General features: G+C 39.4%; 1 protein-coding gene across 5 annotated transcripts in view; it reads right to left on the reverse strand.

The window, feature by feature from the left end:
* The window catches only part of LOC114703401 (oocyte-secreted protein 1-like), a 33,601-nt gene that overhangs the window by 11,198 nt on the left and 1,162 nt on the right, over positions 1-21,241 (reverse strand). The window contains exons 1-4 of one of the 5 annotated variants that reach the window (XM_037204907.1): positions 19,485-19,508; positions 5,141-5,205; positions 3,362-3,397; positions 355-446 (exon numbers count right to left, since the gene is read on the reverse strand). In XM_037204907.1, the coding sequence (XP_037060802.1) occupies positions 355-364 (10 nt within the window). In that variant the 5' untranslated portion in view covers positions 365-446; positions 3,362-3,397; positions 5,141-5,205; positions 19,485-19,508. Of the gene's footprint in view, positions 1-354; positions 447-3,361; positions 3,398-5,140; positions 5,206-19,484; positions 19,526-21,241 lie in introns of those variants that run through there. The other 4 variants (XM_037204911.1, XM_037204913.1, XM_028884225.2 and 1 more) reach the window with 4 other exon arrangements.

Here is a 21,241-nt window from a genome sequence, read left to right on the forward strand (position 1 = left end):
TGTCAATGGGAAGAAAATAGAAGTGGAATCATATTATGAAAGGAATCATCTTTGCCCACATCCCTAACCTCTATTTGTTTTGGTTAACTTGGGTGTTCTTTCATGCCAGTGTATTGAGGAGGAGCAGCTGACTGCCTTTTCTTCTTTCAACAGTATCAGTGGAATGCAATTATCTTCATCTCCGTGTTATAGCTAAAAGGACACTGTTTTATCCAGATGTACATGTAGGCCCTGATGAATTGTTCCTAGGGACAGGCTGTGTGGTGATTCATGTGCGACCAGATGAACTTGAGTTTAATTATCCTATCAATCTCTGTGGGATCGTTGCAGAGGTAAGAGAAGGAACCATTTTACCTGGTGCCATCTGTAAAGTCTTTTCAAGTGTTGTTTCCTGTTCTTGTCTTAATACCTATGTAACGTTGGTATTGCCAACCTAGTGTCTTAGCCTAAAAGAAACACAAGGAATGATTTTGTCATTTCTACTCATTCACCAGAGTTACAATGTATAGAATACTTGGCATTAATAAGAAAACTATAGACTTTTCTATCAAAATTTTCTATTAACATGGCACACATATTATTTTCACATGGCATTTTATACACCTAATCCGACACAATCAATTCTGCTTCTACTTATATAGAGTGAGGAATTGAGGCATAAAATCCAGCCATGTAACCAGACACTTGAAGTTCATATATAGCAGAACAAGGGTCAGAGACAAGGCTTGCGGATGCCAAGTCTAAGCCTGTCGCTTTAGTTCTATGATGACTCTGGGATGAGCACTGAAATGAACAACAACAATAATAATAATAAAACCACACAAGATATCCCTAGTGAAGTATCCTATTGTAATTGCCTTACAGATCGTCTCCATCACTAAACTTATTCCTGGAGGTAACCTGTGCTCCTCTTAGCGTAGTGCTCAGGGCCCAGGCCATGAGTAAACACAGAGGTGTAGTCTTTTGATTAAAACTTTCCCCCAGGAAGTTAAGAGGCAAGAATGATCTGGAGTGGTCCTGAACTAGAAGTAGACTTAATTTGTTCATTTCTAATCAATACATATGTATGTGTTGTATGTGTGTATGTATGTTCATATATATCATTGAAACCAATAGTACTTCAGCATCTACAAGAAAATCTGAAAGCATACTTTGGTGTAAGAAGTTTCAAACACATCTAACGTAAATACAAAACATTCCATTTATCTTATCTTCATTTGCATTACTGTAGTCATTGACATAAGTATGTTCTTCTAGAAACCTAAACTTCATATCATGGACATGGAATAACTTAAACAGATTGACATGAAGATCCTTCAATCTTCTCTGCCTTGTAGTATCATGCAATGATTGCCTATCTCAGTCTATTTCTTAAGCCTGTGCCTACCCAAAGCAAGATGCCAGACACTCAGATTTGTTCCCATACACCCACCCAAAGAAATCCAAAGGCACTTTGGGGTTTTGAGGAGCTAAAAGCAAGTGTCAAATATAGAGCCCTTCACAGAAGTCTAAGACCATAGTTATCAAGTGGGGAAGATCCTTCCAACAGGGAACATTGGGCAATTTGAGGAGACAATGTTAATGACTCCATCCAGAGAGAAGGGTTCAACCGACATCTGGTGAAGAGGAGCAGGTGTTTAGCACATGCAGGCACAGGCCCCTCCACACATAACAGAGAGATACTTAATCTAAAGTGCAAGTGTCACAGCTGAGAAACGCTGGTCAGAATATCCCTACATCCATCTTCTCTCCTTACCCTTTGCTCTGGGCAGATCCTCTACCACTGATGCATCGTAAAGTCTGCCAATCATCATAAGGCCATTTCATGGTTTTAATAGTGTCTGTCTGTCTGACTTCTGGATTTGAAAACTGGATAAGATAAATCTTTCAGACCTTGGGCGCCACATGAATCATCAATCCTACTATTTATTTAATGAGTTACTGACTTTGGGACCTCTCTATTAACTTGGATAATACGTCATATCTAGTATGATCCCAAATGCATAAATAATAGAGGATCAAATTGCTATAGAACTTGAAGCCAGTATGGTAAAACCATAGGATTTGTAACTTATTTATGAAATCTAAATGCATTTCATGCTCAGGAAATCTAATTGGTCAGTACAAATACATCTTGTTCTAGTTAACACTCTTCCTTCTGATGAGCTTTTAGAAACTTGGAAATCCAAAGTAAAAGCCAAATACTGAGTTTGAAGTCAGAAGTATCAGAAAGACTATCTCAGACTCCTTCAAATAGTTTCTTCATCTTTTAAATCCTCATAGAGCAAGTTTCCATCTAAGTAAGAATGAAATACTTGCTGGGCAGTGATGGCGCACGCCTTTAATCCCAGCACTCGGGAGGCAGAGCCAGGCAGATCACTGTGAGTTTGAGGCCAGTCTGGTCTACAGAGTGAAATCCAGAACAGGCACCAAAACTACACAGAGAAACCCTGTCTTGAAAAACCAAAAGAAAAAAAGAAAGAAAGGAAGAAAGAAATTGTTTGTCAAGTGTGTTGCATTATTTTCTGTTTGTTGAGTGCTTCTGTATTGCAGAGAGAACTTTAAGCAAATTAATTCAGCTGCATATCTTTATTTCTTGGGATGATAGAGTGGCAAATGATTTATCTTTCAATTTCTCATTTGAATATATTAAAATGTGTTGTGACAAACCATATGTATACTTCGAAGATCTCTCATCTCAACAGATAGTAGCTGATGGAACTATCTTTTATACCTGGCTCACCTATAAACCCAGGAAGTCATATTTTTCTGCTGAGCTTCAGCTGCAGTGTGTGGTTCACAGGTCAGTACAAAACACACATTGGCTCCTTGATTAAATTTCAACAACCCTTGGCTAGCATGTACCATTGCTTGTCCACAAACTTTGAAATTCATGACTTTTTATGTAGCTGGGTGTCTACAGCATGTCAATCCATCTTAACCTCTAGTGCCATCCCTACCAGAGGCCAAAATTTAGGCCAAGAAAGTGACACCAGTTACAAAGCTGTGAATGGGTCTTGGCTGTTCATCCTACCCTCCAAGAGGAAAGACATCTTGCCAAGCCAAATATATCACATCAATAATGGCATACAATACCTATGGAAATTTCTAAAGTACACAGACTGGCTTTGACCTTCTGAACAATCCAAAAGACCCTAACTGGGTCTAATGGCAGTCATGTAAAACCAGCTTATATAATTTATAATCAAATAAAATCCTCAGGAGGCTGAGGAAGACAGACTGTAAGTTCAAGACCTGCCTAACACTACTCAGTGAGTTCAAGGCCAGCCATAAAAACTAGGTGAGACCATTTCAACATAAAAAGAGGGCTGAGGATAGAGCTCAGTGGTAGAGTACTTACCTAGCAATCAAAAGGCTCTGAGATGAATCCCCAGTACTGCAAGACAGGGGTGGAAGAATGGAGGGAGGGAGGGAGGGACAGAAGGAGAGAGAGAGAGAAGGGAGATTGAAACTTTAGGTTATTAGAAGATCAGAGTTCAGAAAGTCGAATGAAAAATTAATTCTACCTTCTAAGTTTGGAAACAATCAGTAGTAAATGACATAGAAGATGAAACTTTAAAAACAAAACCAGACAACTGGTTTAAACAGTAAGTTTATAATTCCAGAAGTAATTTGGAATTTAATAAGATAAAAAAGATCAGAAAGTTTGATAAACACAGATTGTGTATGGCATCATCATTTTGGTAAGAATATGGCTCTATCCTTGCTAATGACAATAACTCCTGAGCTCTGATGTGTGCCACTCACAGCATTTGTGAGCCTGGGGCACTTGAATCCTCACCATCAAGTCTGTGTGTACAGCATGAATATCATGCCAATTTAGTGACAGAAAATTAGATACAAACACATTAAATGATCTTCCAGATTCATATAGTCAGAAAGTCCCAGATTTAAATTTGGCAAAATGATCTGAAAATATTGTTTTCTTAACTATGCTTTAGTGCACTGTGCTGGTTGGTGAGTTTGTGGAACTCGTGTTCCAAGATGACTCACTGACATATTCTGAAATGATAGCAGTCAGGGGCTGGAGAGGTGGCTCAGTGGCTAAGAACACTGACTGCTCTTCCAGAGGACCTGAATTTGGTTCTTAGCACCCACATCTATCAGTTCACAACAAATCCTTAGTTCCAGCTCCAGGAGGATCTGTCACCCTCTTACGGACTCTATGGGTACTGTACTCATTTCCACACATAAACACACACACATTATATATATATTTTTATATATATAATTTTATATATAATTATATATAATGTATGTATGTATATAATTTATAATAAAATCCTTAAATAAAAGTAATCAGACTTCATTAGCTCCTGGTAACCTGTTAGTTGGAGAGATTTTAGGAACATCTTCCCTTCAGGCAATTACTCAAACACAGAATTTTTTGAAAGAGATTTTTCTTAACTGAGAATAATTTCTATATCCATAGACTTATTATCCCTAAATGGAGGATTTTAAGCAGGTCTGAGGCTGTTGAACAAGAATAATGCAGCCATCTTAAAGCTATAAAAAGCTATAGCTTTTTAGTAGACTGTGAAATCTATTGGGTTTTGACATCAAGGCTGCTGAATCACCAAACTGTTGTGTTGAGGCTGGAACTAAACCCCAGGGATAGTGACCTCTGGGTCTCTGCACTGCTTTCTAATCCCTGTTTTTATGGTTTTGTTTTTCCTTTAGAAGCTCTTGTGCCATGGATAACCAAGAAATGCTCCTTCCTGCTGCTCAATACTGGTTCCTGTCACAACTGAGATACTGCAATTGTTGTGGCTATGCCCACTTACTAGATAACTGGGTAAGGACTCTTACAAGGGTCAAAACTTAATATGCAAACATTCACAGTTTATGGCCAAAGCAAAAATTATCCATTACATTGAGTATTTGTCTGGGGAAAGACCCTATACTTCTCTCAACCGTGTACTCAGTAGAAATGAGTCATACATAGTCACTGTACAAATTGATGAAAGGCTACAGCAAGGTTCCAGTCTTACATCCTCTCCTCATCCTTGGGTGTCTGTCCTTGGCAGTAATATTTTACCTTACAGTATTTGGAACTGAACATCTGAATCCAAAGCCAATGTCTGTAATGGGAGGAGGGATGGAAAAGTTCTGAACTTACCAATCTGGAACATTCTCTTCATGTCTTCTCATAAAAAGACCAAATGTCTTAAGTTGAAGGTGGATCTGAAAAGAAAAACATACGAGCAAAACATTTATTATTTACCACTGTGTTGTTGTCAAGTATATTCAAGGTCTCTTTGGGAGCTGTTTCCCTTTTCTGTAACTCTTTAGAAAACTAGGTCTATGTGGCTTCCACTCATAGGAGATGGCTTGAGTATGTACCATACGGCTCCTATTTTAGAGCCCTAAAGCTAGCTGGCTCCAGCACAGAGCATGCTCAACATCAAAAATATTCTGGAGCTTTGAGGGCCATGAGGCCCCACCCCTCCCAGAGGAACTATTTGCAGTTAATGATGGAGAGTCATTGTCTTCTGTGGTGAAGCTACTGGTGGGCTGCTCATGCTTCAGTAAATATCCCCCTCCTGTGTTCATTCAAACAACCCTAACTAAACCTCTCTCTGTGTGTCTCTCTCTGTCTCTGTCTCTTTCTCTCTCTGTCTCTAGTGAGACAGACAGACAAAGAGACAGAGAGAAACATACAACATTCCAATAATTTTTTTTCAGGGACATGCAAATAGCAGGGAGACTCATGCAGAAAAGGGCATGGTTCCATAGGACTAAAGGGATGAGAGAGATTAATGAATAAAAAGATCAAAATACATTGTGTAAATGTATACATTTGTCAAAGAATAATATTTTTATTAAAAGTAGGTTTTTTTCACATAGTATATCCTGATATGTTGTCCCCTCCCTATACTCCTCCAAGTTCCTTCCCACCACCCCTTACACCTGGATCCACCATCTTTCTCTCTCCCATTAGAAAAAAAAAGACTTCTAAAGAATAATAAAATAAAATAAAATAAAAACACATCAGAATAGGACAAAACAAACTGAAGGAAAAGGGCCCAAGAAAAGGCACAAAAAAACAGATATAGATAGAGACCAACTAATTGACACACTCAGGAATCCCATAAGAACATAAAACTGGAAGCCATGATATATACTCTAAAGGCCTGTAGGGCAAAGAGAGATGAGGGGAATAAAAATTAAAAAATAAAAAATGATAAAAATTTTAAAAAGAGAGAGCATCCTGACACAACATTATATGTCAGGAACCTCCAATGATGCAGCTGAGTTCATTTTCCGTTGCCTATCTACTTCTGGGCATGCAGCCTACCCTTAGGAGTAATTTGTTTCCCCAGCCAGACTCTATTGGAGAAAACTAAATTTTCATTTCCAAGTGGTTGGAGTTAGCTTCTATGTTAAGGATAGGGACATGTGTCTAATTCTTTTCAGATCTAAGACCCCATCAAGTGCAGACTAATAGGGGCCCTGTGAATGTTGCCTCAGTCTCTATGAATTCATATGTATGCCAATCCTGTGTTTAAAGAGCTTTGTTTCCTTGGTGTCCTGCATCCCCTCTGGTTCTTATATTCTTTCCGCCTCCTGTTCCTCTGGGCTCTCTGAGCCCTGAAGGGAGGGATTAAATGGCAACATTTCCTTTAGGATCAGTGTCCCCTCTGCATACTATGTCTGTGAGTCTCTGTATTTGTGCCCATCTGATGCAGGGGGAAGCTTCTCTCCTAATGGCTGAGCAAGGCACCGATCTATGGGTATGGCAGAATGTTACTAGGAGTCATTTATTGCTAGATTCCTTTAGCAGAACAGTAGTATTTGACTTAACCCTTGGTCCATAGGTTATCTACTCTCAGGTTTTTTTGGTCACTCAAGCAGCAGTGGGTATGGGTTCAATCTGTAGGAGAGGGCCTTAAGTAAAATCAGATATTGGCGGATTACTCCCACAAGCTTTGTGCCAACATTGCACTAGCATGTCTTGCAGATAGAATACAATTGTAGATAGGTTGGTGTTTACGTTTCTTCTTTTGTAGTGTACAGACTACCTTCCACTACCAAGGACACTATCCCATAAGAGAGGAGGCTCTAGATAGGCACAAGCTTAACTTCTCTGTGTTCAGTGAGTTGTAGAAGTATTGTCTTCAGCAATAGGACCGTGATATCAGTGTGTGGAGAATAACCAATAGCCTTGGCAACAACCTAGGTTGTTGGGAGTTCCCATGAGGCCCTTTTGTCCAACAACTCAATTAGCTGTAACCCATTCCCAGTACTGGAAGCTTCATTTGGTGCAAGAGATGTCCATTTAGGGCTCTGTCTCCCCTGTCATTTGGTGATTTCATTTAGATCACCTTCAAATATGCACATATTTTGTAGGCTGCCACTTTGTCAGAATGACAGTACCCTTTACCATGGCCCTTAATTTTAGCTGTCTCTTCCTGTGTTCCCTCTCTCATCCTGCTCCTCACTTGATCCTCCCATTCCAATCATTCATCCTTATCCATCATATCTATTCTATTTCCCTTTCCTAAGGAGATCTCTTTGCTCCTCTAGTCCCTTACTTTATACCTATCCTCCATAGTGGATTCTATAGATTGTAGTTTGCTTACAATTGAATTAACAGCTAGTATCCACATATAAGCATATACATAGTACCTCACTCAGGATGATATGATTTTTTTTCTAGTCCCATTCACTGAAATTTCATTATTTTTCAGTGGCTGAGTAATGTTCTACTGTGCAAATTGTCATGTTTTCTTTATCCATTCTTCTGTTGAGGGACATCTTGGCTATTTCCAATGTTTGTCTATTGTGAATACAGCAGCAATGAACACAGTTGAACAAGTGACTCTATGGTAAGATGAAGCATCCTTTGGTACAGCAGAATCTTGAGGTAGATCTACTCTCCTCTTATGAGGAACCACCACACTGATTTCCATAGTGGCCATATCAGTTTGCACTCCCAACAACAGTGGATGAGTGTTCCCCTTACTCCACATTATCACTAGCATGAACTGTTGCTTGTTTTACTGATCTTAGCCATTCTGAAAGGTGTAAGATGGAATCTCAAACTAGATTTTATTTGCATTTCCCTGATGGTTAAGGATGTTGAACATTTAAGAAATTCTCAGCCATTTGAGTTTCCTCACTTGAATTCTCTGTTTAGATCAGTACCCCATTTTTAATTGGATTTATTAGTATTTAATAGGATTTATTAGTATAATATTTTAATGGATTTATAGTTTTCTTATATCTACTTTCTTGAGTTCTTTATATATTTTGGATATTAGTCCTCCATCAGATGTATAGTTTATAGCCATTTTGTAGGCTGCCACTTTGTCAGAATGACAGTACCCTTTACCATGCAGAAGTGTTTCAGTTTCATGAGGTCCCATTGATTAATTGTTGATCTTAGTGCCTGTGATAATAGTGTTCTGTTCAGAAAGTGTTCTTGTGTCAATGAGATCAAAGCTCTGGCCCATGTTCTCTTCTGTCAGGTTCAGTATATCTGGTTTTATGTTGAGGTCTTTGATCTATTTGGAGTTGTTTTGTGCAGAATGATAAGCATGAATCTATTTGCATTCTTCTACATGCAGACATCCAGTTTGACCAGCACCATTTGTTTAAAATGTTGTATTTTTTTCCAGTGTGTATTTCTGGCTTCTTTATCTGGGAAGAGTTGTGTTGGAATTTTGATAGATTGCAGATTACATTAAATCTGTAGATTGCTTCTGGTAAAATGGCCATTTTTACCATTGAAAACTTCAACTCAAAGCAGTTAGCCACACCCAAGAAACCACAAGGAATAAATAATCCCAGAGCAGAAAAAAAACCAAAACACATAGCACAACAACAAAATAATAGGAATTAACAACAAGCACCGCTCATTGATAACTTTTAACATCAATGGTCTCAATGCCCTATCTGCAGTGGTTGTGTGTTGCTTGGTAGGGAATTCTAGGATCCTACTAGGTACAGCCATTGGGTGTTCCAAAAAGAATGCATTTCTAAATACTGGGAGCTGACACTTAGAATGGGAATGGGAAGAGGCAGAGGGCTGAGGGTATCCACAGGAGGAATGAAAGCAGAGTACTCCACTAGTATCTGCTTACTTCCCCTGGAAATGGTGGTAGAGAGAGAGGAGAGGCCACAGCAGGTAGTCTGCTACAAGGCTGAGGATGAGACTGGGGGATTGGACTTGGAGGAGAGGAGGGAGAGTAGAGATCTCTAGCTCACCTACCTGCTTAGCTGACCTATTTGCTTATCTGGTAAGCTTGGATGATGGATTCCCAGGAAATGCCTAATGGTGTTGAGGGCTGGGATAATGGGATGAGTGGGGAGAAAGGCTGGAGGAGATCTGTGTGAATCACTGGAGATGAGGGCAAGGAGGGAGGAGAGGCCGCAACAATAGGTCTGCTGCAGAGGTAGGGGTGAGACTGGGAGACTGAATTTGGAGGAGAGAAGGGAGACGTGAAGATCTGCTGTTAGCCTACCTCCATTTGAATTTTTTATTTTTATATATTTTGTTTTTTTATTATTTTAGACAGTTTTTAAATGTAAATATATTTTTATCATGTTTTTCCCCCTCCCCCAAGTCTTTGGTCACAATCACCAACGTATAAGTTTGTTGTGTAAAGAATTTTTAGAGCCAGGTGGCGCACGCCTTTAATCCCAGCACTCGGGAGGCAGAGCCAGGCAGATCTTTGTGAGTTCAAGGCCAGCCTGGTCTACAGAGCGAGATCCAGGAAAGGCACAAAGCTACATAAAGAACCCCTGTCTCGGGAAAAAAAAAAAAAAAAAAAGAATTTTTAGAACAGTGATTGAGATATATTGAGGAATCAATATCGCTATTACTGTTACTCTATTAAAAAATAAAATAAGATAAAAATGGCCCAATAATGAAAGAAAAATATTCTTGAGCCTTGGTATCTCAAAATAGTAAATATCAGTTGCTGAACTTTTTTTTTTCCACAGTCAACACCCTTTTATGGGATGAGGAATTATTCCCTTCAAAGACCTTTCAACCATCCTTTCACAGTTGACTCACCATGGCAACATAAAATTTAAGAATATCACATGGCTTTTGATATTTATATATTTGCATGTTTTAATTTTATTTTAATATATAACCCTTTGTGATACCTTTGAAAATAATCTATCAGTGTTTTTAAGCTTTAATGTAACCACAATCTACAAATAAAACATTTTATTGTGTGTGGTATTATGCCTCTAAATCAAGCTACTTGAGTTTTTACATTTTAGGATAAATTAGCAGGAAAATGGCAGCAGGGCTAAGTAATTGCCAATCTTGTTTTCAATACCTTCTTTTTAATATTGACTATTGAAAACTAGTCCCTGTTCTATGCAATAATATGGCCTATGAGTTTGCATGGAAGAGAGTCAATGGAGACTGAAACCCACTAGAATCAGAGAACTCAGATGTGTGAACAGAACGTCTATTAAGATCCTCCCCCACAGCTAGCCATTGGTTGTATACACTTTTAATCCCAAAGGCAGGTAGATCTTTGAGTTCAAGGCCAGCCTGGTCTACCGAGCAAGTTCCAGGACAGCCAGAGCTACACAGAGAAACCCTGTCTCAAAAAAACAAACACAAAGAACAACAAAGAAATCCTTCCCCAGGGGCTCGACAAATGGATTGGTAGATAAGGAACTTGCAGTGCCAAACTTGTCTTTCTAGACATGACAGGGATGCTACACCCATGAAATACCAAAAAAAAAAAAAAAAAAAAAAGTGGTGTAATAAAACCTACATAATGATCACACCACATGCCAACACAGGCAGGGGAAATCTCACAAGGCTCTAATCCCTAGATGAAGAGCTATAGACAACCAGTTTCCTACAGGGACAAGACCCTGATTGGTTGTCCAACCCTAAGTAAGAAGGGCATGAGGGAAAAGGTATGTCCTTCAGAGACCCCAACTGACACATCTCCCCTGGTAGCTGTACCTCCTTAGTCTTCATCCAAATTAGGATTCCATCAACTGGCTCAATCTATTGATGAAATCACAGCCCATGCTAACCAGTTACTTCCAAGGAGCCTCAACAAATAGCAACCAAGCCTTTAATACACTTGTTTTCATGAGACATTTGAGATTCACACAACTAACTCATTCATGTTAAGTTTCCTTGGCATGAGCATAGGTTCAAATCAATAGCAAAATCAGCATTTTGGATGACCCATTTTGTAGTGAGCATAAGTCTTTGAGTTTACACATAGCATTGGGGAAACCAGAAATGTTAAATTTGTAGGGTTTTGTCTTCAACAGAGGGGATTTATACCTGTTTATACCCAGGAAGCTGGAGTTGGATGTAGCTAACAACCTGGTGATCTTTTGATGTCTGTGGAGCCAGATCCATACCGAATCCCCCATACTATTATGTTCATCCCAAACTCTTAAGCTTTGTTTCTCAGACAATAGAATCATTCTTATGGAAGAAGTCACAGATACTTTGCAAAACACATGCACTTTGCAAAGAAGTTTCGATGTAGTCATTCGTGTCTTTTAAGCCTTATTGTGGTGATCATCATGAGGAAACCTTTTCCCAAAGGTGTACTGTGCTTAAATGTGTCAAAAATAAACCACTTGGGGTAAGACTCTCAAAGTTCGAACCAACAGGGGCTAATGAAGTCATGTTGAATGGATTTCCCTCTTGCCTCATGCAAATTGTTCCTCTGCTGGCCATAGAATTTGCAGAGGCCCCCACACCATTTCATTTTATTCCGCTATGGCTGAGAGGTACATGAAATATTTTAATAAAATGTTAAAAAATTAAACAGTAGATGGCTCTTCTTTGTGATGTCTTCATTTTGACTTTAGAATTCTCTATTTCTATGGCACTGAACTCACACTGTAGAGACCCAATTCCTGCAAGAAGAAATATTTTCCATGAAATAAACAACGTCCCCAGTATAAAGCAGTATAAAATAGGTCTCTTGAAACTTGCCCTTCATGAACTTCAAGAAGACTAACAATGACTTCCTGTGATCCTGAAGCTAAAACAAAGTTTAGGAAGTTTCCTTAAAGGTCATGGAGGATTTGTATCTAAATAACTGCAATAAGAAAGCATATAAATTATTTTTAGCTAGTTTTCAGTGCAGTTACTCTCATTCAAGCTTGCAGAGATTATATATAGTTAATACAACTGAAAGTTTAAATCAGATCCTATGATACCAGTATCTTATTTTAGCGCGCGCGCGCGCGTGTGTGTGTGTGTGTGTGTGTGTGTGTGTGTGTGTGTGTGTGTTCTGTGTGTGTGTGTTTGCCTATATATGTGTATGTGGACATGCTTGGGAGTGTCTGAGGAGACCAGAAGAAGCTTTTAGTTTCCCTGAAGCTGGAATGATAGGGTTGTGAGCCACCCAATTTGGGTGGTGGGAACCAAACTCTAGTCCTCTGAAAGAACAGAGGACTAGAGCTCTTAACTGAGGAGCCTTGTCTCCACACCCATTTAATCCTTTCTCTGGGTTGCTAAGTTTGGCTTGAGAATATGCTGCTGAAATTTGTATGTGTTTGTATTCATAATGTGAATTGGGATATAGTTTCTTTTTGTGATGTCTTTGTTATTGTTTTATAATTCTCTATTCAAATGGCACTGAACTCAAATCCAAGACTTGCCTGAGCCCTACCCACTGGCAGTTATCTATGTGTATGGGGCCCTGGTCTCAATGATGGCCAGTGGTGCTCAGATATGCTATCTGGAGTCTCCAACATTTGCACAGGAAGCCCCTTGTAATGACATTCTAAGTGGGGAGGCTAAAAGGCATGATGTGTCTATTGAACATAAGCAGGAAAGGGAAGAGGTGAGTTCTCACTGCACTGCCCTGCACTGTCCTGGTGAAGAGCTCAAATTCTAAGCTAAAGTCTACTGTTTAGCTCAGTATCAAAGCCAGTTTGTCAAAACAGGAGGGTAGAGTGTGACTTTTTTTAAAAGTTTCTTCAGTTAGTTTTTAACTTTTATGTAGATAGGTCCTATAAATGTCTCCATTTGTAGCTTTGCTCCAGATCCTTTAGGGAACTGGGTTTTACCGGATATCTTGATGCTTGGATTACTCCTGAATACCCACCTTCAGGAAGTCAAGCAAAAATCAGAATCCCATACACTTGCATAGAAGCATGAAGAGAGATGAAACAAAAGAGTGTGGATTGGCCGGGTGGTGGTGGTGCACACCTTTAATCATAGCACTAGGGAGACAGACACAGGCAGATCTCTGTGAGTTCAAGGCCAGCATGGTCTATAGAGCTAGTTCCAGGACAGGCTCCTAAGCTACAAAGAAACCCTGTCTCAAAAAAACAAGAGAGGGAGAGAGAGAGAGAGAGAGAGAGAGAGAGAGAGAGAGAGAGAGAGAGAGAGAGAGAGAGAGAGGATTGTCTTAATTGTAAGGAAATGGAAATGCTACGTGGATGACCACACCATACCTAGTGCTTGGGCCACTTGAACTAGACTTTGTGCTAAAATCACCTTTGTTCTAGGCCAAGTCACTTCAAATATTTATTTTTTCATGCTTATTACTGTAAAACTTTTAACATTTCTCCAGTGAGATTATCTATCAGTTTTTGTTACTAATTGTCATTTGGCTTAATGGTCTCAGGTTTCTTTAAGCAAATATTTGGCAAACTTTTAGATCACAGACATTTTGCATTGTGTAACAAAAACATATAGTGAACGTGAAAGACACACCTGCCTTGAGTCTGGCAGGGTGACAAATGCTAAACTCAGTTAAGAAACAATTCAGCAAATATTTAATTGCCGTTCTCATATGTGCTGTGAAGGAGGAAAGCTCTGAGTGTCAACAGAGTGGTCAAAACCCAGGTCTTAGAGTTCAGAAAGAACGTCGTGGCCCCAAAGAAGCAGTGTTTGCACAGCTGGGTGAGCTGGCCATTTGACAAAGCAGAAAGCAATGGCAGCTGAGAGCATGTGGGCAAAGGCCTACAGGAGGCACTTAGAACGGGGAGGGCTCTGCAAACTGCGGTTTGGGCACAATGTACCAGCCAGCAGAGTGTCAGAAAGAGTCTGGGAGGTAAATAGATCTAGAGACCATATTTAAAGTCCTGACTTTTATCCAGAGTGAGTTGAGCACGAATGGGGGTATTTAAAATGTTTTAAACAGTGCAGTTGAATAAAACATTCAAAATTCTTATTTTCACAGATTACACAAGTTAAAGGATGTAGGTGCAAACTGTGTTCCCTGATCATTTATGTTCTTTCAATGTGGTCCTGTTTGAAAATGCTCCTTTGGGCCTAGGGTATAGAGTGACTCGGAGAGGGGCACAGGTAAATGCTCAGACACAGATTTCAAAGTAGCCAGTGTTGAAGCAAACTGTGCTGATGTCAACCTGAAGTGGACTAGTAAGGGAGGAAAGCAAGAGACTGTTCCAGAAGGGAGACCCTGGTGACTATTAGGTAGCTGGCTACAGGAGGAAAAGACAGTGTTCACCAATATAATCACCAGACTCCAGGCAAAGACAACAGTTAGCAGCTCTTAGTGAGATAAAAATGGCTGTTAATTTCTTACTATTTACTGTGTACCAGGCACTATTCTGAGCATCCTCTATGTAGGAACTCATTTAATCCTCATAAAACCCCCAAGAGTTAAGTACTGTTAACTTTTACATTTTACTGATAAGAAGACCAAGACTCAAAGAAGTTAAGAGACTTATCTGTGGTCACATACATATTAAATTGGCAAAGATGGAAGCATGGATTTAAAAAGCTAGTTTTCAATAAAGTCAATGAATGTAAAATGGAAGCTAAGAAATACCAAGACAAGATAAATACAGACTTTAGACTCTGGTCTTCTTAAAAGTGATGATCCTTTTTCAATAAGTCCTCACTTAGGTATGGGACTTCATGAGCCCTTCCCTTATATATGCTGGGATTTGGACTGGCTTGGTCCTGTGCATGCAGTCATGATTGCTATGAATCCATTTGGGAAATGGCCCCATCATTTTGACCAACACTGTTTCAATGCTAGATATCCACTACCTTTAGTTCTTACAATCTTTCCACACATCTTCCACACTTATCTCTGACTCTTGGGAGAGGGGTGGGATGTAGGTGTCCCATTCAGAGCAGAGCACTCCATAGTCTCTTCTTCTCTGCACATTAATTTCACACCCCTTCTGCTTACTTTCTGGCTCTTGCATTCCTTCTGACTCTTCTTCCATGTTTTCTGAGCCATAGAGAGGATGATATTGATGTCTCATTTGGGGGTAGACATTAATCCATCACTTCTTAGCATCTTGTGAATCTAGTAGTCTCTGAATTCACCACTTATTTGCCATGGCTATTTGATTCTACTGGGATATTTTGGGTTGAATATATATTTTCTGAATCTATTTTATGGTTGGGTAAGACAAAATGCTATGTTTTTTTTTAAAAAAAAATATATTGTCTGGGTTTTCCAGAGAAACTGAACCATAAACCATAAAAGTAAGGAGTAGGTATTGTAAGACACCAATATATGCAATTATAGAAACTAAGGAATCTGATAGCCTGTTGTCTGCAAGTTGGAGACCTAGGATTGTTGTTTGGTTTTGCTCTTTTACTTTTTGGGGGGCCCACCACCCAGCTCCCAAATAAATCACACATGAAGTTTTATTCTCAATTATAAATGCCTGGCCTTATTTCTTATTTCTTGCCAGCTTACCATAATTTAAATTAACTCATCTGTCTTTTGCTTCTAGGCTTTTACCTTTCTCTATTTCTGTATACCTTTCTTTCTTACTGTTGCTGGCCCCTAGGTCATCTTGTGTCTCTCTTGCTCTCTCTTCTTCCCTCTTCCCAGATTTCTCCTTCTACATATCCTCTCTGCCTGTCAGCCCCACCTATTCTTTCTCCTGCCTCGCTATTGGCCATTCAGTTCTTTATTAGATCATCAGGTGTTTTAGACAGGCACAGTGACACAGTTTCACAGAGTTAAACAAATGCAACATAAAAGAATGCAAGACATCTTTAAATTGTTAACAAAAGCAGTAATAAAAAATGCAACACACTTTAAAATAATATTCCCTGACATAGGATAGCCCATAACATCATTCAATCCAGCTCAAAAGGCCTGAGAGCCAGAGAATACACTAGTGTGAATTCCTGTCCAAAGAGCTGCAATGGTGAGATAAAATGCCCCAATTTAAGCAAACTTACGAAAAAACAAAACAAAAACATAAAGTGTTCTTATTCTACTCATATCACACACACACACACACACACACACACACACACACACACACACACACACACTGAATTCCATAACATTATATCTGAAAAAGAAATCTACTTAATCCATTGATTGAAATTCTAATCTCATCTGGAAACACCCTCACAGGCACATCAAGAAGTAGCATTTCCCCTAGGCACCTGTGGTCAGTCAAGTCAACAGAGAATTAACCACCAAGAGATACAATGCTAATAGAGAGGCATAAACTAAAACAAAATCCTCAGTCTATACCAAGAAGCAAAGAAAAATTATTTTCTCATTCCCCACACTTAGATCTTTCATTTTTTCCTGATTCATTGCATTATTTGGACAGGTATTCTTGACCATACCACTTGATATTGCTCAATATATACTTCAGTCACAGAGGCTGGGGCAACCTGAAGAAGCTCTTGTTACCCATCGCCCAAGCCAATCCATCACCATTGCTGAGCTAGGCTAGCCCTCAGTATCCCTGATGAAGAGATGAGACCATCGCATCAACTGCCCATTGTGGGGCTCCTCTTGATTTCTCTTATTCCAAGCCAAGTATGTAATATGTGTCATAAATACACTTTAGGATAAGATTACTCAAGTGAGATGGTGTCTCGATAGCTAAGAGCAGGGTGCTCCAGGAACATGAACTAAGACCCTGTGTTGGTTCTTATGTGTTTGGACTCCACAAGAGAGTTAAAAAAAAAAAAAGTTCTACAGTGCATATTGCATTAGGAAGGACCATGGAATCTATGTTAAGTAGCCTTATTGTTCTTCCTGTGTTCTGGTCCTCTATGCCACAGCATGGTACCAAGAGACAATTTTGTTGTTGCTGCTGGTGCTGTTGTTTCCAATAATAGAAACTTCCTGGGTCACAGAAACTTTTCAACATCATAGAAAGTTATCCTTTGATTTTCGTATGTAATCTATTTTCCCCCCAATTCAACCCATAGTTTTTAAGTTATTCTCTTGAAATTATATAGTTAAAAAAAACACCATACTTTTTTTCAGACAATGCCGGTGGTTCTCTCCTCCTTGTAGAGCACACATATTTAAAGCTGCTTCTCCTTTTCCCTTCAACGTCACACCATAAGATGCAGAAAAGAGCCTCATCTGGCTAAGCAGGGGCAAGAAATGAGGCAGAGGCCTGGTCTCATGCTGCTGTTGCTGCTGAGTTTCAGGGCTCTGTCACTCCCTGCCTACCCTGGGCTCCCTTTAGGCTTTGGGTCCCATATTGCACCTGCTCCAGAAGAGGTGCTCAGTCCTGGTCTTCACTGGGATGAGGTATGAATGGAGCCATGGCATAGAAAATAGACAGTTTCCAATAAAGACCATCCTATAAAGAAATTATCGCCAAGGCCCCTGAAGTTGGAGCGCCCAGATGCCTGCATTTGGCAGATGTCACCAAGGCCATTGATCTACTTTACAGGTCAAGGCCATTGTTCTGACCAAAGCAGGGCTAACAATCTAGTGTGTTTTGTCCCCTAGTCATGTTCAAAGTCCTGGGAGGTATGCAGTCAGCTGGGATGGAGGTGGGTGGAATCCATTATGAGATGAACAATGTTCATTGAAACAGCAATGTTCTGATTGGAGATGGCCAGCCGCATTTTCCCTTCTTAGGAATGTTCAAACCAAGCATCACGCAGTTTCAAGCAGTAATCCAAATCAGGCAGTAATTGAGGACTACTTTTCTATAATGGGACATTTTGTGGAGGTTCAGTGCTGAGAAAATAATACTCTATGGAATGGTGATTGGTCAGTATTGTGTGGTATTTTCCAAACTCTTTAAAGCAAATGTTATGTAACTTTTCATCTAAGAACCACATCAACTTATTTTTGGGAACTAAAGGGGAGTATGAGTCAATTTTTTTTCCTTTGTATTATAAGACACATTATATATTTCTATAAAAAATATAGAAATGTAGAAAGGTCAAGATTTCTCTTGAGAGAGAGAGAGAGAGAGAGAGAGAGAGAGAGAGAGAGAGAGAGAGAGAGACTGCTCATCTCTCCATCTGAGTATCTGAGTGTTGGCTCCTGAGAGTACACAGTTTTGTAAGAAATTTAAGAAATACTAATTGGGGTAGGGCTTAGCTCTTTTGGTAAAGTGCTTCTAAGTAAGATCACCAAATTCTACACACACACACACACACACAAAAGGCATACTGGCATGTGTTTGTAATCCCAATGCTAGGGAGGTGGAGACAAGAGAATCACTAGGCTCCCTGATCAGACAGCTCATCCTTTTTGGCAAGCTCTAGGCCAGTGACAGATCCTATCACAAGCAAGGGTCATTTAGACTATTCGATATCTCAAGTCCTGATTGTGGGAGCCTGGGGGAGCCCCTGGCTATAGAGGGATCATTTAGATTACTAGCCAACCTCCAGTCCTGGTTGTAGGAGCTTGATATGGCCTGGCTCAACAGTAACACAGATCACCAGGCTGTTAATCACAGCCTTCTGGAAAAACAGGTTATATGTCTCTTCCATTGGAAATACTATCATGTGTGCTTAACATTCCTGGTTTTCCTGGAGATCTGTGGCCACATGGACCATCATGCTCCCAACAAGTAGTTGGATTCTTTGCAATATTTAAGAAAATTGCCTATCTGAAAAGATTTTCTCCAACTAATCAATAAAAGCATGTATCCAAAGAACCCCTGTTATAATTATTCCAGTTATATGTAGCTGAGGATGAGTCTAAATATACATAAAAATGACTCTAAATATACATCCCATGCCCATTTCAAGACAGTGTCTTCTAGACATGCCAGGGAAATATTCATCCATAAAATCTCAACCCTAGATGAAGAATTACAGGCAATCTGTGGGTGCTTCAAGGGAAAATCAGTTTCCCCTAGGGATGATGCCTCTGCTGGATTCCCCACCCAAGTGCAATCAGACCTAAACACAGTACTTAGGAGCAACATTAAATAGACTCAGTAGGTTACATACACATATATGTAGCAATATATATGTTACATATGATATAAAAATGGAGGCTATGATTTTTTAGTTTGAGGGAGTGGAAAGGGGACACAGGAGGACTTGGAGTGCGGAGAGGGAGGGGTGGAAATGGTATAAATATGACTCACATACAAAATTCTCAAAAAATAAAAAAATGTAAATTTAAACAAAAAGAAAACATGGACAAAAATATTAAAAGAAAAAGAAGTTTATGACTATATAGTGAAGGGTATGCTCAGAAAATGAATAAATGATTATACTGGCAAGAAAAAAATCTCTCCAAGGGCTGGTGAGATGGCTCAGAAAGATAAAATCTTACCATTAAACCTGAAGACCTGAGTTTGATCCTGGGAACCCACATGGTAGAAAGAGAGAACAGACTCCTACAAGCTGTCCTCAGACTTCTACATGCACACCATGCATGTGCACCTACACACACAAATAAATAAGTAAATAAATAATGATAGATAGATAGATAGATAGATAGATAGATAGATAGATAGATCTATATTTGCTATGACATATAAAACAGGTTTGCCATCCTAAAAAACAATTTCCATTAAAAAGACCACAAAGGTTGGGATGAATATGATCATAGAACAGTGATATATATATATATATATATATATATATATATATATATATATGAAGATACCATAATGAAACTCACTATTGTATACACTGAATAAAAATAATAATATAAAAAGAAAAGGAGACCATGACAGAAAACAAAAGATGCGGACTCTCTCTTACACATTAACACTGTATAAGCTAGCTGGAGTCAACCACACAGAGATATAGAATATAGCTAAGAAAGCTTATAGTAGAGAAGTAAGCAGGGAGCAAAGATTTGACCAGGTCAGCCTTGGGCCAGTCATATTAACACTGAGCCTCTGGTGCCTCGTTAATATGAGAGAGAAATGAATCCACACTCATCTCCTTATAATGATATTCTAAGCATGAAACCCTGAAAATTTTGATATTCTATAGGGCAGATCATAAATTTCACCTATTGCTATTGCTTATCATAAAGAGAAAAATCCTACATTTTATCATTTATTTATTTTCTCTTTTTTCATTTTTCTAAATACTGCATGATTCTCAAAAGATCCTATGGCATCATGAAAAGACTGTTAGCTGCCTTTCATGATACAGTTCATTCACAAAAAGCCCCCCTGAAGGCTAATGAGAACAATGAAAGACTGGTAAAGGTAGAGAAAGAAGTGACAGGCAAAATGAGTCTCAAAGAAGACAGGAGGCAAAAATAAATAAAATGAGAAGCAGCGACCCTGTAAAACATGAATGCTTTCCTTTTCAGGGATGTATTTAAGCTTGGGACAGGTTGCTGGCTCTGGGAACATGTAAGACTAATTTTGTACCATATATACATGTGTGTGTGTGTGTGTGTGTTTTGTGTGTGTGTGTGTGTGTGTGTGTGTGTGTGTGTGTGTACTAAACATCACATAATTGACCAGTTAAAAGTCAAATTTCAAGAAGAAATTGAAAATATGAGTAATAATCCAGTGTTCAGAGATCTCAGGAGACTGTCTTCTCCACTGACTTGGACTGTACAACCATTCCCCCCCCCCGACTCTGCCATCCTCTTCATCCTGTGAATTCCACTCCATCTCTGAGGATTATTCTATTTTCTTCTCTCTCAGCAGGCATCTTGAACTTTCTTTTTAACTACATTCAAGTATGCACTGACCTGTGTCTGAAACAGAATAGGCAACAGAAGTGGTTAGACATATGATTACAAAGGAGGCCAGCACCTAGTAGAGCCTTGAGAGTGTTAATAGACTCACTTCATTCAACACTGGAGCATGATGATCTCTTCCCATGGGGCTTTTGAGGTCTCATATACTCTCGGGCCATGCCAGTGTCTCAGACCACTTCCTGATGCCTGGTCAAGATGTAGAATTCTCTGCTACGTCTCCAAGCACCATGTCTGCTGGCACGCCACCAATGTCCCACCATAATGATAATAGACTGAACCTCTGAACTGTAAGCCACGCAATTAAATGTTTTCCTTTATAAGGGTGGCCATAGTCATGGTTTCTCTTCACAGGAACAGAA

This window comes from Peromyscus leucopus, chromosome 1 (assembly GCF_004664715.2).
Source record: "Peromyscus leucopus breed LL Stock chromosome 1, UCI_PerLeu_2.1, whole genome shotgun sequence".
Classification (NCBI taxonomy): domain Eukaryota; kingdom Metazoa; phylum Chordata; class Mammalia; order Rodentia; family Cricetidae; genus Peromyscus; species Peromyscus leucopus.